This window comes from Colossoma macropomum, unplaced genomic scaffold, assembly GCF_904425465.1.
Source record: "Colossoma macropomum unplaced genomic scaffold, Colossoma_macropomum, whole genome shotgun sequence".
NCBI lineage: Eukaryota > Metazoa > Chordata > Actinopteri > Characiformes > Serrasalmidae > Colossoma > Colossoma macropomum.
Genome location: NW_023494789.1, coordinates 23,274,752 through 23,288,911, shown reverse-complemented (window position 1 = coordinate 23,288,911; position 14,160 = coordinate 23,274,752). Strand labels below are relative to the sequence as shown.

Genomic DNA, 14,160 nt, shown 5'->3' with positions numbered 1-14,160 from the left:
ATGAAACACATGCGCTAGGTTATTATTCTATTTATTAACAAATGTTATTATTTTCATTTTTATTTCCTGTACACTGCCATAAGAAGCCTTCAGGAATACTACTGTAATCACAATGTCTGTGTCTGGACTCACTTAGTAGCACTAAAACTACTAGAGTGTAACATTAATATCTAGAATATAATATAAATAAACATCTAATTTCAGTATTTTTTATTGTTATTTTGAACCACTTAAAATCTGTATCAGCCAAAAGCTCTTGATATCGGTCGAGCCCTGTCTGTAGTGCACACTCTCTCTCCACCAGCCTGCTTCAGTTGCGTTTGTTTATAATAAAGCTCAGTTTGTGTAGCGAGTGAGATCTGATTAATGTGTGTTTAGATTCCCTGCTGAGGAACAGCAGAGCAGTGAGAACGTTCCAGAACAAATCTGCCCACTCAGCTTAGCACTCTTACTTTCACCGTGTTGATTTTTTTTTTTTTCTCTCTGCTCTTAAAGCAGCAGTTTGGTGAAAAATCTTTAAATGTAGCTAATCAACCAAATCATGTTTGGTGTCTGGAGTTTGCTTCTTTAGTTTCAGCACTGGAGCTACGAGGCTAATGTAGCTAATCTAAGTATTGGAAGCTTATGTATGATGATTAGCATGGTGCTGACTGCAGGCCTTAATCATCATTACACTCCCCTCAAAGTGTGTGGAGGTGTTCAGCATCTCTAATAGACTTGACTATGTGGTTTCTGACACTGTATGACTCACTGTTGTCTATAAACATGGACAGATTAGGTTTAAATTCTGCTGTGTGAATGAAGCTCCCTGCAGCCTGGCAGCTCTCAGAGCCGCAGATGGCACCTTTGTTGGCACTGTGATGTACATTTGCAGACACTTTGAGCTCAGGAGGAAACTCTGTGTTCCTAAAGTCTGAATGAGAGTGACCGATAGTATCAAAAATACAACATCACAATACTAAAAGGCATTTTCAAAGTTCAATATTTTATTTATTTATTTCTGAAGTTTGGAACAAGCAAATAGTGAACACACTTTAAAATTTGCAGAAAATGGCATGTTTGTGTGCGATTTCTATTTAAAGTGTGCTGTATATCCATTTTTAACAATTTTGGATATGAAGAGTTTTTGAAAAGAACAACAGCTGATGTTAAATAGAAAACTCATTATTGATTTGTGTTAATCATAATATACGCTCTTAGGTTACGTAGGTTATTTATAGCACCATGAACACTAAAATAACCCTTTGCATGATTAAAAGGTTCTTTACTTGGTGAAATAGTTTGATGGAGAATGTTTTGTATAAAGTTCTGTATAGAACCTTTTGAAAAAGGGTTCTATATAGCGCTAAAAAGGTTCTGCTGTTGTAACAAGCTCAAATCGTAACCAGATACACCACATTCTCCATCAACCTAAATTTTCCATCTCAATCTTTTTTAGTGCTGTATAGAACTACTTTCAAAACTATTCTATATAGAACCACATACAACACATTCAACACATGGTTCTTCAGATTGACAGAGAATGGGTTGTATATGGTTATATACAGCACCAAAAAGGGTTCTGCTATAGTTACAAGCTTGACATTGTCACAATAGTAGAACCCTTTTTAGTGCTATATAGAACCAACACATTCTCCATCCATCTAAAGAACAATTTCACCATGCAAAGAACCCTTTAATCATGCAAAGTGTTATTTTGAGTGTTCATGTTTCTATGTAGAACCATTTTCTTTACTAAAGAAACCTTGAAGAACCATCTTTTTTAAGTGTGTAGAGCTGTGATATTACTTGTAAAGCTGAACAGTGTGTAACATGCAACAGTGACAGTGGTCTGCACTGCAATTTGGGACGAGTTTACACATAAAATATGTACTTTTGCACACATTTTATTCATTATTTTGTACCCCAATACATTCAGATCAGCAAATAAACAGTAATTGTGTATTAGACTATTGTTTTCTGCAGAGGATGTGTTCACTTATTTTCACTAAGAAAATCAACAATGACATAGAATTTGACTGGGGTGCCCAAACTTTTGCACATGACTATACTATATGTTGTTTTTTGTTTACAGCCTCTGTGTAACCGGTCTAAATCCGAAATTATGCTTCATGCGGTTGTTTAGTGTTCTAGAAGTTCTGACCACACCCATCATACACTTACAAAAGAATATCGCTACAGTATTTATCGCAATAATGAGAATGTATCGTCATATCACCCAGCCCTGGAGCCGTATTATAGAAACAGCCTAACTCTGAATTCTGATCTGTTTAGTTTCCATGACGACTTCAGTAAAGACTGAATTTAGGGCAGTAGCTATTACAGAATAACAGTTCCTAACTTCATCATCTCATCATTAACTCCAGATAAGAAAACAGTATTACACAAACATCCTAACTAGACTAAATCTCCTAAATACTGTCCTAACTTTAGGATAAACCCCAACAGTGTCCTAACTTCTGTTTAAGTGTCTGTTTCTATCGTTTTTAGGCAGCTGTGTCAGGCAGCATAGTTCACTACTAGCATAATGACGCTACATTTATTTACACTGTAAAATGCTGCTTTCACTGAGAGATGTTTTTCTTTTCTAACTCTGCGTTTTAAAAATCTCAGACACTGCAGACTCGACCTCCACCATCATATTACTTTTGTGTGTTACTGTTGATGCTAAAATATCACAGTGATGATGGTGAATAATGGGGAGACAGAGCTGAACGTGTGTCTGTTTATTAGGAGGAATAACGTTAGCACGCTCGGCTAAAGCGTTTGAGAAATGGAGACTGAAACTGGGGAGTGGCGACGCTCTGATAAACAGCAGGGGGCGCTCTCACAGTATTCACAACTTACAGTTTATCACTCTTTAGTTTTGTTTTGACCTTTTATACATCAGTAACAGCAGCTGTAACTTACATTTTTAACATTATTTTGATTACGTTTACGTTTCAGCTGTGTGTGTATGGTCGGTTGCTAGGCAACAGACATGACAGCTGATTGTCGACTTTGACTTTCGAGTAGGTTAAGATTTCCTAACTGGAGATAAGATGCTGTAAGATAAGATAAAATTCCTAAATTAAGATCAGATTTGCTCCTGTAATATGAATTTGTGAAAAATCTTATCTTGACCTGTCAGATCTTAATGTAAGAGAAAGACAGGAAGTTTCTGTATTACAGCCTCTGATGTCTAGACCTCATTCTTTCAGAGAAAAGGACAGTCTGTACTACAGTTGTTCAGGTTGCAGCATGCTCGTCTCTTCAGCCGGTCAGTGGTGTGGTTTGTGCAGGTTTGTGCGTTGGTGGGCGGGGTGAAGGGAGCTTTATGTATACAGGATGTTGTGTGGGGTGAAGCCAAAATGAAGGATATTTCCTGTGTGTTATTTATAGAGCGGATCCTTCAGTTTCAGCACCGCAGCCAACACTGGCTCTAAACACACAAAACACAGAGGGGGGAGGGGCTAAACTGTCTGCCACTAGCAGGAACAGTGTGAATATACAGACATTAGAAAATATTGTTTTGAATTTTGCTATACAATATTTTTTTACATTTGTTTTGTGGGATGTACATAAACATCTGTATAACAACTGTCAGTGCTCTTATCCAAGATTTTCTCCAGATTTCCCACCCACACAAAAACAAAACTGAAGACAAACATCAAAAAACCACATCATAAACAACATATACAGTCATATGCAAGAGTTTGACCACCCCTGGTCAAATGACATGCTTTGTGGATTTTCCAAGTGACAAGAATTGAACACACCCTCTACAGAGAACACACACACACACACACACACACACACACACACACACACATATCACTGCTGTCGGAACAAAACCTGGTATCTCCAAAATGATAATTTTATAGGAGAAGGAAAAAACATACTTTACCTTTAATGTAAGTCAGTGGAACCAGAATTTCTTCCGAGTAATTTTGGGCCATTTCTTTTGGTCTGTTTGTCATGAAAATTACACTCAATGAAAAGGGCAATGGGCATTTTCAAATGATGTCAAAAACTGAACAATGACAAAAATAATAATACAAGGTTTTATATATGTATGTATGTATATATATATATATATATATATATATATATATATATATATATATTAAAAACATAAAGGCTACTATATGTAAACGTGATGGTTTTCATGACATCACAAAAACATAACGTAAAAAACACTGTCACTGCAGCTTGAGTTACCATATATCCCTATATACAGTGAACAGTACGTTATGAAACCATGTTTACATTAAACTGTTTTGTATTGAAGTTTGGTTTTCCACGATATGCAGCCTTTAAGAGTTGTTTTCCCCTTTCATTAAGCATGATTAATTGAAGGGGTGGGTTTTGTATTCCTAAGTGCGTCTCATGCCTATAAATAAACATATTTTGATGGGTGTGGTCTTGCATTTATGCTGTCATTTGAAAGCCTAGAGGACCAGAGACTGAGGCTGTAGTGGTTTCAAACTCCATTCTGAACTCTGTGATGTTGTCTTGCAGGTTTTAAATGAAGAATGTGACCAGAACTGGTACAAAGCAGAGTTGAACGGAAAAGAGGGCTTCATTCCCAAAAACTACATCGAAATGAAGCCGCATCCGTGAGTATGAGGCCAGAATCATATTTCTCTTTCTTTGAGGACTGAGTGTTTTAACCGTCACAGTAACGTAAGATTGGTCGGTGGGTTTGTACAGAAGGGCCGTGCATTTGTAATGCGTTGGCTGAGTGTTGTCATTTGCGTTTGCACTGTTGTGTTGAGTGTTTCTGGTCTGAGGGTTACTGCACTACTGCAGTGAGTCCACAGCTACACCAGTGCAGTTGTTACACCAAATTACCTGCTCAGATCACTGTGTTTGTCTTTACAGAATAAGGAACAGATCCGATCAGGCAGACCTGCTGTATCTGATCTGTTATTTTCTTTCAAGGAAAGTGATCAAATTCCACAAATTAATGAACTAATTGTTCTTTAAATTTTTTAATTAAAGTGTGAGATGTAAACAAAGTGATTCAGAGTAGTAGACAGAAAGATTTTATGTAATAGCTTTCTGTGAGGGAGCTTTTACAGATGGACGTCTTGTTCCTATCACCACCACTGTGAACAATAAGGCAGATTTATGTAATATTTCAAATATTTTGGTATCGATAAGATTTTATCAACAGAAATTGACTTTATAGTGATTTTTGTCTGATTTTCTACCTCAAGATTTTATCCTCATTTTTGAAAAATTAAGCATTTATGAAATTAATTTTATTACAACTTCATTCTCGATGTTCTACAGCTTTCTCAGTCATTTTATCTGAAATCTGTGAAGTAGGACAATAATAATAATAATAATAATAATAATAATGGTTTCAGAAGCTACAAATACTCCTTTCTTTTTATCGTTTTCCACATACTTCTCGTGTTTTAATAAGCGCCCTGCGTCTCTGGCGTTGCTCAGCGTTCTGAGTGGTCTCGGCGTCTCTGCTGACTGTGCTGTTGTAACAGATCTGGTACGCTGGAGGTTTTCGGCTGGTGTTTTTTCACTCTGCAGTGGTCGTTGGTGGAAGGCGGTGGGGGTTTTGGCTCTGAGGTTCTCGCTCTGTGGTTGTTATTGTGAGGTGTCGGCTGAGTTTGCGGTGTTGGAGCTTTATTTTGGACGCTCTCACTGCTGCCCGCTGTGTGAACTCCTGGGTTTAGTAAGGACAGTTATAATCCCCCTCCAGATACACTGTGATTCATATTCAGCTTGATCTGCAGAAACTGTGTGGCTCTCCAGGGTCCAACACTGAGTGAGCACGTGTTACAGATTGCTAGTCTTAATTATATTAACTCTTTGGACCCTAGATGTCTTATTGTTTTTACTCTTTAAATGATGATAATAAAGATTCAGTATGAATAGAATAGACGGTCTTAGACTGTATTTACTAAAAATGATTCAGTAACGTTCATGAAATATGTTAGAGTCCTTATGTGGATACTTTAGTCTCTAGTCTCCGCATAATGACCCTAAACGTTTATCATCCATGCTTAAATGATTAAAACATAGCTTTTTCACTGTATTTACCACCACTAATAATAATAATAAAACCATGACTGAATACAGTAAAGTGAAGTTTTGTGTGTTTAAACCATGGTCTGTTTTCATCAGGTGGTTTTATGGGAAGATCCCGCGGGCGAAGGCAGAGGAGATGCTGAATAAACAGAGGCATGATGGGGCTTTTCTCATCAGAGAGAGCGAGAGCGCACCAGGAGATTTCTCTCTGTCTGTCAAGTACGGCTATTCTGCTCTGTTCTGTTCTAGTCTGCAGTGTTCTGCTCTGTTCTCCTCTACTGTCCTGTTCTACTCTATTTGGTTTTGTTCTTTTGTGCTCTGTCGACCATATTGTTCACCTGATTACTGCATTTTGTGAAGTAACAACAGAAAAAGTAATAACAGGATTAATTATAGTGCACTTTTTGTAGCAGTGGCAGCTCAGAGTGCTTTACAGACAGGAGATAAAGCTTAACGGTAATAGAAGAAACTAAAAATATTAATTTAAAATCATATAAAGCAATAATACTGAACAAATTAAAAGAGACATAGAGTTTTAATGAAGTGCGTTAAAGAGCTGCGTTTTCAGATGTTTATTAAAAGTGGGCTCTGAGGTTGACTGTCTAATAGAAGGTGAACTGAGCTCCACAGTTTAGAAGCAGAATAACAGAAAGTCTCTCCATGTTTTCTGTGTTTTCCAAAAGGTGTTTAAAATCGTAAACAGACAGACATTCAGGAGCTTTAAGGTCATTTAGAGCTTTAAAAAACAGCAGCAGAGCTTTAAAATCTCTCCTAAAAGATCCAGGCAGTCAGTGCAGTGTGTAAACGGGGTGATATGAGCTCTCTGTGTTGGTCTTGTGAGGATCTGGGCTGCTGGGTTCTAGACAAGTTGTAGAGCATGGATTGTTTTCTCTAGTAAGAAGATCATTACAGTGATCAACTCTGCTGAACAAACGCAGCAACAGGTTTCTCTGCATCGCTCTGAAAGAGAAAAGGCTGAACTTTATTGATATTTCTCACATGATAAAAAGCTGCCTTAGTGACTGTGTTTAAATGCAGATGAAACAAAGCTCAGAGTCTTAAGATCACATCCAGGTTTCCTACTGCAGGTTTGGTGTATGAAGCTAAAGAGTTTCTCATAAAGCATTTTTCAGTACCGAGAATCAGTACTTTGACATACTTTATGGTTTTGGCTCTCAGTGTTAACAAAATTAAAATGTTAAAATGAGACGCCTTTATTAGCATAAACAATGGATGTAGGCCAGGGGTCGGCAACATGCGTCTCTTTGACCGCCCTGTTGCAGCTCCAGCAGAATTAAATTTTTAGGAATGAAAATAATCCTCCTTTGCAGTAAAATAAGGCTCTGCTGATCGTTCAAACACAGTTTTATCAATAAATGGTCTTAAACCCTGGAGTTAATGTAGAACTGCTTATTCACCCTTTAACCCTGAAGATCAGCGCAGACTGCTGGTCACCATAGCAACACAGACAACAATTTCACCTAGCTAGCAGCTAATGAAAAGGCAAAGAGAAAGATTTAAGATGAACATTGATAATTTGGAGGCAAATGGACTTTTGTGTCCATGGGCGTTTGTGTTTATAATCACTCCAGCTGGTTTCCTGATACGTTTAATGTGCAACAAGAAACTGACAAATACTAAAAAGTCACGGAACTGAAGTCAGCTTCTCATTCTTCAGCTGCTCGGAAAATTTTCAGAAAAGTTTCCTGCTGGTGATGCGAGAAAAGTGGCTACAGCTGGGCTAAAGTTATACTACAACATTAGCACATACTGAGACATGTTTACAGCCAAGATGGTAAAATGGACATAAAATGTTGTGGCTCCCAAAGTGGTTTGGTTTTTTTGTTGAAAGGACAAAATGGCTCTTCTTAACATTTGCGTTGCCGACCCCTGGGGTAGGCTATAAAAAGAATCCTCCAACTAAAGCAAAAGCTTGATGGGGTGAAGGAATAATGTGGTTTCTGTTCAGCTTTATTCCAGTCTTTTCTACTCTGTTTTGATTTGTTCGAACATAATTCACTTTACTTTGCTTTATTCTGCTCTGTTCTGTTCTATTCAGCTATTCAGCTTTACATTATCATATTCTTTTCTGTTACGCTCTACTCTGTCCTATTCCTTTCCATTCTGCTCTATTCTCGTCTGTGTTCTCTATTCAACTGTATTCTTATTGTGTGCCAGTAGGCTCATAATTCAGTCTTGTTTGTTTAGGCAGCGTAATAAGAAGTGAATTATTTATGTAAAACACCACAACAAATGTCTGTTCTCAGCTCTGTGCCTGTGAGTTAATGTGCTCTGTAAAACTGGGTCACTCATTTCTCTACAGATGGCCACAGTGCAGCATAAGTGTCTGAATCACTCAGAGTGCAGTTCATTCTGATTTACTGCAAAAATCAGAATATTAAACCTGGAACATTTTCCATTTCCTGCTCCTAGATTTGGGAATGACGTGCAGCACTTTAAAGTCCTGCGGGACGGGGCAGGGAAGTACTTCCTGTGGGTGGTGAAGTTTAACTCTCTGAATTCTCTGGTGGACTATCATCGCTCCACCTCCGTCTCCAGGAACCAGCCCATCTTCCTGAGAGACATCGAGCAGGTACCACAGGTGAGCCAGGCTCCGCCCACTGTGGAAGGTCAAATGGTAATAATTTTGATGATGAACATTTGGGATATTTTTCATGAAATGATGATGCTATTATGATACTCAGTTCAGTATTAACAGCAAGCTTCAAAAAGTTGCTATTTCAATATTTTTACACACACACACACACACACTGACGCTGCTGTCAGATATATTTATATGTTAGAGCTGGGCAATATGGCCAAAAATGTTATCACGATAAACAAAATTCATATCGTTCGATATCGATACAAATCGCGATGAATGTCAAATCATTATTTCTTTCAATAATGAGGGCTGATTTTTGCTCCTGGGTGGTTAATCGCTGTTTTAAACTATCCTTTATGGTCAGAACATGACAAACACTCGCCAAACAGTGGAAAATTTCACAAATCTGTCTTGGGAGAGTGGGAGAGAGTGTCTGGTTGTCTGTTTTTACCAGCTGGAAAAGCATGGCCGCAGTTTTTGTAGTAGTCATAATTTAAGAAAGAAAACAGATTATTTTTAGCTGTCTGGTGATGAGTGCTAGGTTATCCCGTTACAAATGCTAAACAAATGCTAAACAAATGGCCAACAACAGTGCTAAACTGTTCAGTTTCTCAACAACGTCAACTTAGTAAGAACAGTGAACATTAGCTGGCTCGGTACGTCAGTGATGGATCACACCGCCTTACTGCCATCACTCCTAACACATCCATGTATTCAGACACCAGCTAGCAGACGTCTGGATTTCTCTATTGTAATTTGAGGGGTGAGCCGCAATATATCTAATACCAGACAAACAGAGTCCTTTTAGGCATGTTTAAACTGAAAGCGGTGCTTTTGTGTCTTGTCTGATCTACAGTGTCATCAATTCACCGTGTAGTGCAAGTGATGGAGCGCTGCTTCAAGTTAGCCAGCTAGCCTGGAAAGATGGCATTCTCCAGCTCTCCAATGCCTCACGGCATCCTCAGTTTACTTTCGTTTAAATCAGGGCTGTAACTTGTATGAACCCACCTCTTTCTTTCACTTTCATTGCTTGAGAATGCACTAATACATGACTTTCTGAGCGCTGTAACACAGCGCTGCGGTTGTGAGTATCAGACGTGATTTAGCGCTGCTAAAGCTTGTTAGGATGTAAGGAAAGAGGTGAGTTCACTGTAGTTCAGTACAGTTACGCCACAGATCTCATCACTCGCACTTGGTCACAGGCGAACAGATCGCCAATCGCTCCACTCAAACAGGGAATGTATAACTCCATGTTTCAGACTTTGCTTAAGTATAGTGGCCCCCCTCCCTCTCTTATCATGCCAAAAAACTCGGAAGTGCGCCCTGTTCCGGCGACAGCAGAGTAGTATCGTTTTCCTTGCAGTAGGGCTGTCGCTAGAATGTGGAAGTGTGAGAATGGTGCATTATATCGAAAATTTATTGAACATTTCTTATAGTTATATCAAGAAAAGTTGTATTGCGATACTTATTGTTATCATTTTATCTCCCAGTCCTATTATATGTGTATATATATATATATATATATATAAAAATAGCCTTCAACCAACATTTGATGACCTTTTATTATGCTGGAAAAGCAGAATGTTAAAGGCACAGTATGTAAGATTTAGAACCCTCTAGTGATGAGGTTGCAGACTGCAACCAACTGATTCCCCTCCCTCACCCATTCCCTTTTCAAGCATGTAGTAGAACCTATCCTGTCCTGATTTCGTTTTGCTTCTTCGTATTTTCCCTTTTTTGATAGTGAGGATTCACCTTCTCTCGCTTTTTCTCATGCTAAATAATAATTCTGATCCTCCATTTGTCAAAATTTGGGTTCTCAAACTTCTCACAACACAAAATGTTTAGCCAGCACTGGCAAAATCACTGATTCTTCTTTCCAACTGAAGCTACAACACCACCAGATTGAAGCTGCCACTTCAGCGTAAAAGCACGAAAGACACCCTCTAGAGCCGGCGTTTGATTTGTCCATTCTGGGCTACTGTAGAAATATGGCAGCACAACATTGCGGCCTCTGTTGCAAAAGGAGCTGCTGCCTATGTAGGTATGAAGGGCTCATTCTAAGATAATGAAAACACAACTATTCGTATACAGGTGATTATACACTAATAAACACATGGTTTTATTACTATATTCCATTTCTGCTGATAGATCCCCCACAATCTTGTTAGGCCTGTCATGATTATGACGTAGTCACCTAATCACAAGTGTGATGTGTGCTGGCTCAAACAAACAAATGTAAATAAAAGAGAACAGTATGTGCCTTCACTGAGACATCATGGGGCTTATGGAAATAAAAAATAATTTAATAATTTAATTTTTTACCTGTGTAGCCAATTATGTTTTTTGCTTGTAACTACCTTTGTGTGAATGTGTGCATAGTATAGATTCAACAACACAGCCAGTGTTAGCGACAAAGTAAACATAACAAGCAAGTAAAGTGGCTAATCAGGCAATTTGGGCCAAATGCTTGTGTTTAATAGCTGCAATTCAAGAACAAGACAGTTGAATCATTTATCACAGTGATTTCTATGATAGTTTTTTGCCAGGATTCTGACAGCCCTGCACTGTTACTGCACTAAAATAGTAGCTTTTTTTAAATTTTACTTCATTTACCTCTAACCTGCACACACAACTGTTACATTTCTCTGTAATGCTGATCCAGATTGATTTAGTGTCAGTTTCTGTGATGCGACAAATGTGTACAAAAATATCAGATACAAGCATCGGTCTGGAATTTGGGAACAAGTATGGGAATTCTATGTACATTTTTTCATATATAGCAAATCATATTCAAAAAGTATAAAATACACAAAAGTTTGCGCATCCCGGTCAAATTTCATGTTGTGTTGAGTTTCTGTGTGTAAATAAGTTAACACAGCTTCTACAGAGAATTCACTTTAATGCACAATTACTGTTTATTTGCTGAATTTAAGACACTGGGGGAAAAAAACGTAAAATGTGGCTTGTGGCAAATCTGAAATTTTATGTTTAATTTTTTTCCGATATGTTAAACATGAAGTTAGCTTGTTAGTTCTCTGTAGAGGATGTTACCTTACTTTCACTTAGAAGATCAACAAAATGTAATTTTTGCATATGATTACATAATAGTATACTGTAATTATTTATGTTAATTCCTTGATTAACTGTGCCTGAGATTTGATCACCACTTTAAAAATGCAGGGCACTTTGGTTACTAATGCTTACTTATTAGAACTTCTGCTTATTCTTGAAGTTTTACAGCTGTTTTTATCAGTCACCTTAGTCTTCCACAGCTCTACTCATCATTCTAGACACCTCTAACATTTCTTTATTATATAATCTGTAGCATCATAATAAAATCGTTTTATGTGTTTATCTGCAACATTTTTCTCTAAATGTTATTAAAGAGAGACTTTTGAACTGTAATTTAGAACTCTATATATGTTATACATCATTGAGTTCTCTTGGCCATGTTTGCTCTGACGAATGAATGAAGCTGCTTAATGTTGTTCTGATTCTGGTTGTGTTTCTGCAGCATTCCACGTACGTGCAGGCTCTGTTCGACTTCGACCCGCAGGAGGAGGGCGAGCTAGGGCTTCAGACGCGGCGATTTCGTCCAGGTGCTGGACAACTCGGACCCTAACTGGTGGAAGGGGGCATGCCACGGCCAGACCGGAATGTTCCCACGCAACTACGTCACCCCTGTCACTCAAAACATGTAACCGCGTGCCGACGCAATGTAAAGAATGCAAAAAAGAAAAAAAACACACAAAAAACAAAAACACAAACTGAAACTGTCTGTTAAGGCAAACGAGGACTTCCAGTGGGGGGTTGCCATGGAAACAGAGACCGTGGAGGAGAGTCGGGGAAGAAAAGGCCGGACTGATGCCTCCGATTGCTGATTGGCTGAGAGCGACGGAACGGGGTCTGCTATTGGTTGGCAGTGCGGCGAAGCTGATTGGCTGGAAGATTAGCGAACCCAGCTGGTTATAGTGCTGTGTGAAGTGTTGAAGCGCTGGCAGTGAACCTAAAAAACCTCAAACTGTGCTGCTTTCTACACGCCTGTTCCTCTCATACTACACAGTCAGCTGCAGAATTCTGATGTACAGTATTACGACCGGAAAAAAATTAATAATAAATAAGGGACTGTGCAAAGCTGTAGACGAGTGAAGGGTTTCGCACTGAAGTGTGAAACTGAAAGATATTCCACAGTATGTATCGTTTTGAATGCGTATTTTACCTGTTGCGGTTGTATGTTATCGTTCTTTCTTAAATGTTTCTCTCTCTGTTTTGTGCGATTGAGGATAGTTGAAGGTTATCAGTAATAATGTCATTATTACTGTACTCTGTAATCTGTAATATCAGTAATAATGTTGTTTTCAGCAATCGTCGTCTGCTCAGCATGCACAAATCTCCTAATTCTGGTATAAAATATCTAATGATGTCATGGGGCTAGTGATGCCAAGAGGGCTGCTGCAGAAATCCTGGCTGTGGTTCATGAAGCAAACCTGACTAATCATTACATGCTTGAGGTTTAGGCATACTTTATATATTTCAAATAAAAATTTCTGGAGTACAATCTCTGTAAATCTCACTAAATCTGCTGCAGGAGCCACGCGCTGACCAGCTCCATCAGAGTGTAATATCTGTGAGACTGACCAACATGTCTGTTTGCCTTTAAAGCCCCACTTGGGATGATTTGAGTAACGTAGGTGACATTTTTGAACATGCTTTATTTTTGGATCTTAATTCATCCAAGAAGAGAGTCCTTAAAGGGGAATTCCTTCGTTTGTTTTTGAAAATGTCCTGAAATGGTTAAAATGTCAGAGAGGTTTGTTGGGAAACTTACCAGCTTGAATTTTTTTTGCAGTGGTGGTGATAGGAACCAGGGGTCACCATGACTACAACACTAATATAGACATTTTACTGTCCAAAGCCACCAAAAAACCTACTCGTGTCTTCTGAGTTTTATATGGAATGTTGATGATGGGAAAATAGTGGAAAATCTGAAATAATTTTCTTTGGGGACTATTTTGCTTCAGCATGTATCCCTCCACCATGAATAAAGGCCAAATTCTTCTTAAAACTATTGTAAACAATGTCTCAGACATCAGGCAGTGTATTCATAACCATTTCATGTAATAACTTTCTGTGAGGGAGCTTTTAGAGGTGGACGTCTGGTTCCTATCACCACCACTGTGAACAATTCTAAGTTTCTCTAGAACAGAGCGTTTTAGACCAAACCACTCTGAATGACTCTATTTAAATCTTAACCATTTAATTATGCAAAATTTTGAAAAATAAATGAAATTCCCATTTAACTTTTAGACCTATTTTATTACTTGACTATTTCTGAATAGTTAGGAATCCCCCCTTATCCTAGATGTGTTTAATCAGCCAAGATAAGTCTGCTGCTTTGATTTTGCACTGGAACTCCAAGGGTAATGTAGCTAACAAATAATGCATTTGCATAATTAGCATGTTGCGAACTCCAGGCTAAATCATAGCACACTCGTCTTAAAGCATGTGGAGTTGTAATC

At 38.3% G+C, this 14,160-nt stretch overlaps 1 protein-coding gene across 1 annotated transcript in view; it reads left to right on the top strand.

Annotated features, from left to right (window-relative positions):
• The window catches only part of grb2a (growth factor receptor-bound protein 2a), a 31,359-nt gene extending 17,677 nt beyond the window's left edge, over positions 1-13,682 (top strand). Inside the window, 5 exon segments of the mRNA XM_036570597.1 lie at positions 4,501-4,598; positions 6,130-6,252; positions 8,467-8,635; positions 12,156-12,212; positions 12,214-13,682. Of these exon segments, the coding sequence (XP_036426490.1) occupies positions 4,501-4,598; positions 6,130-6,252; positions 8,467-8,635; positions 12,156-12,212; positions 12,214-12,342 (576 nt within the window). The 3' untranslated portion in view covers positions 12,343-13,682.
• The last annotated feature ends 478 nt before the right edge of the window (positions 13,683-14,160 follow it).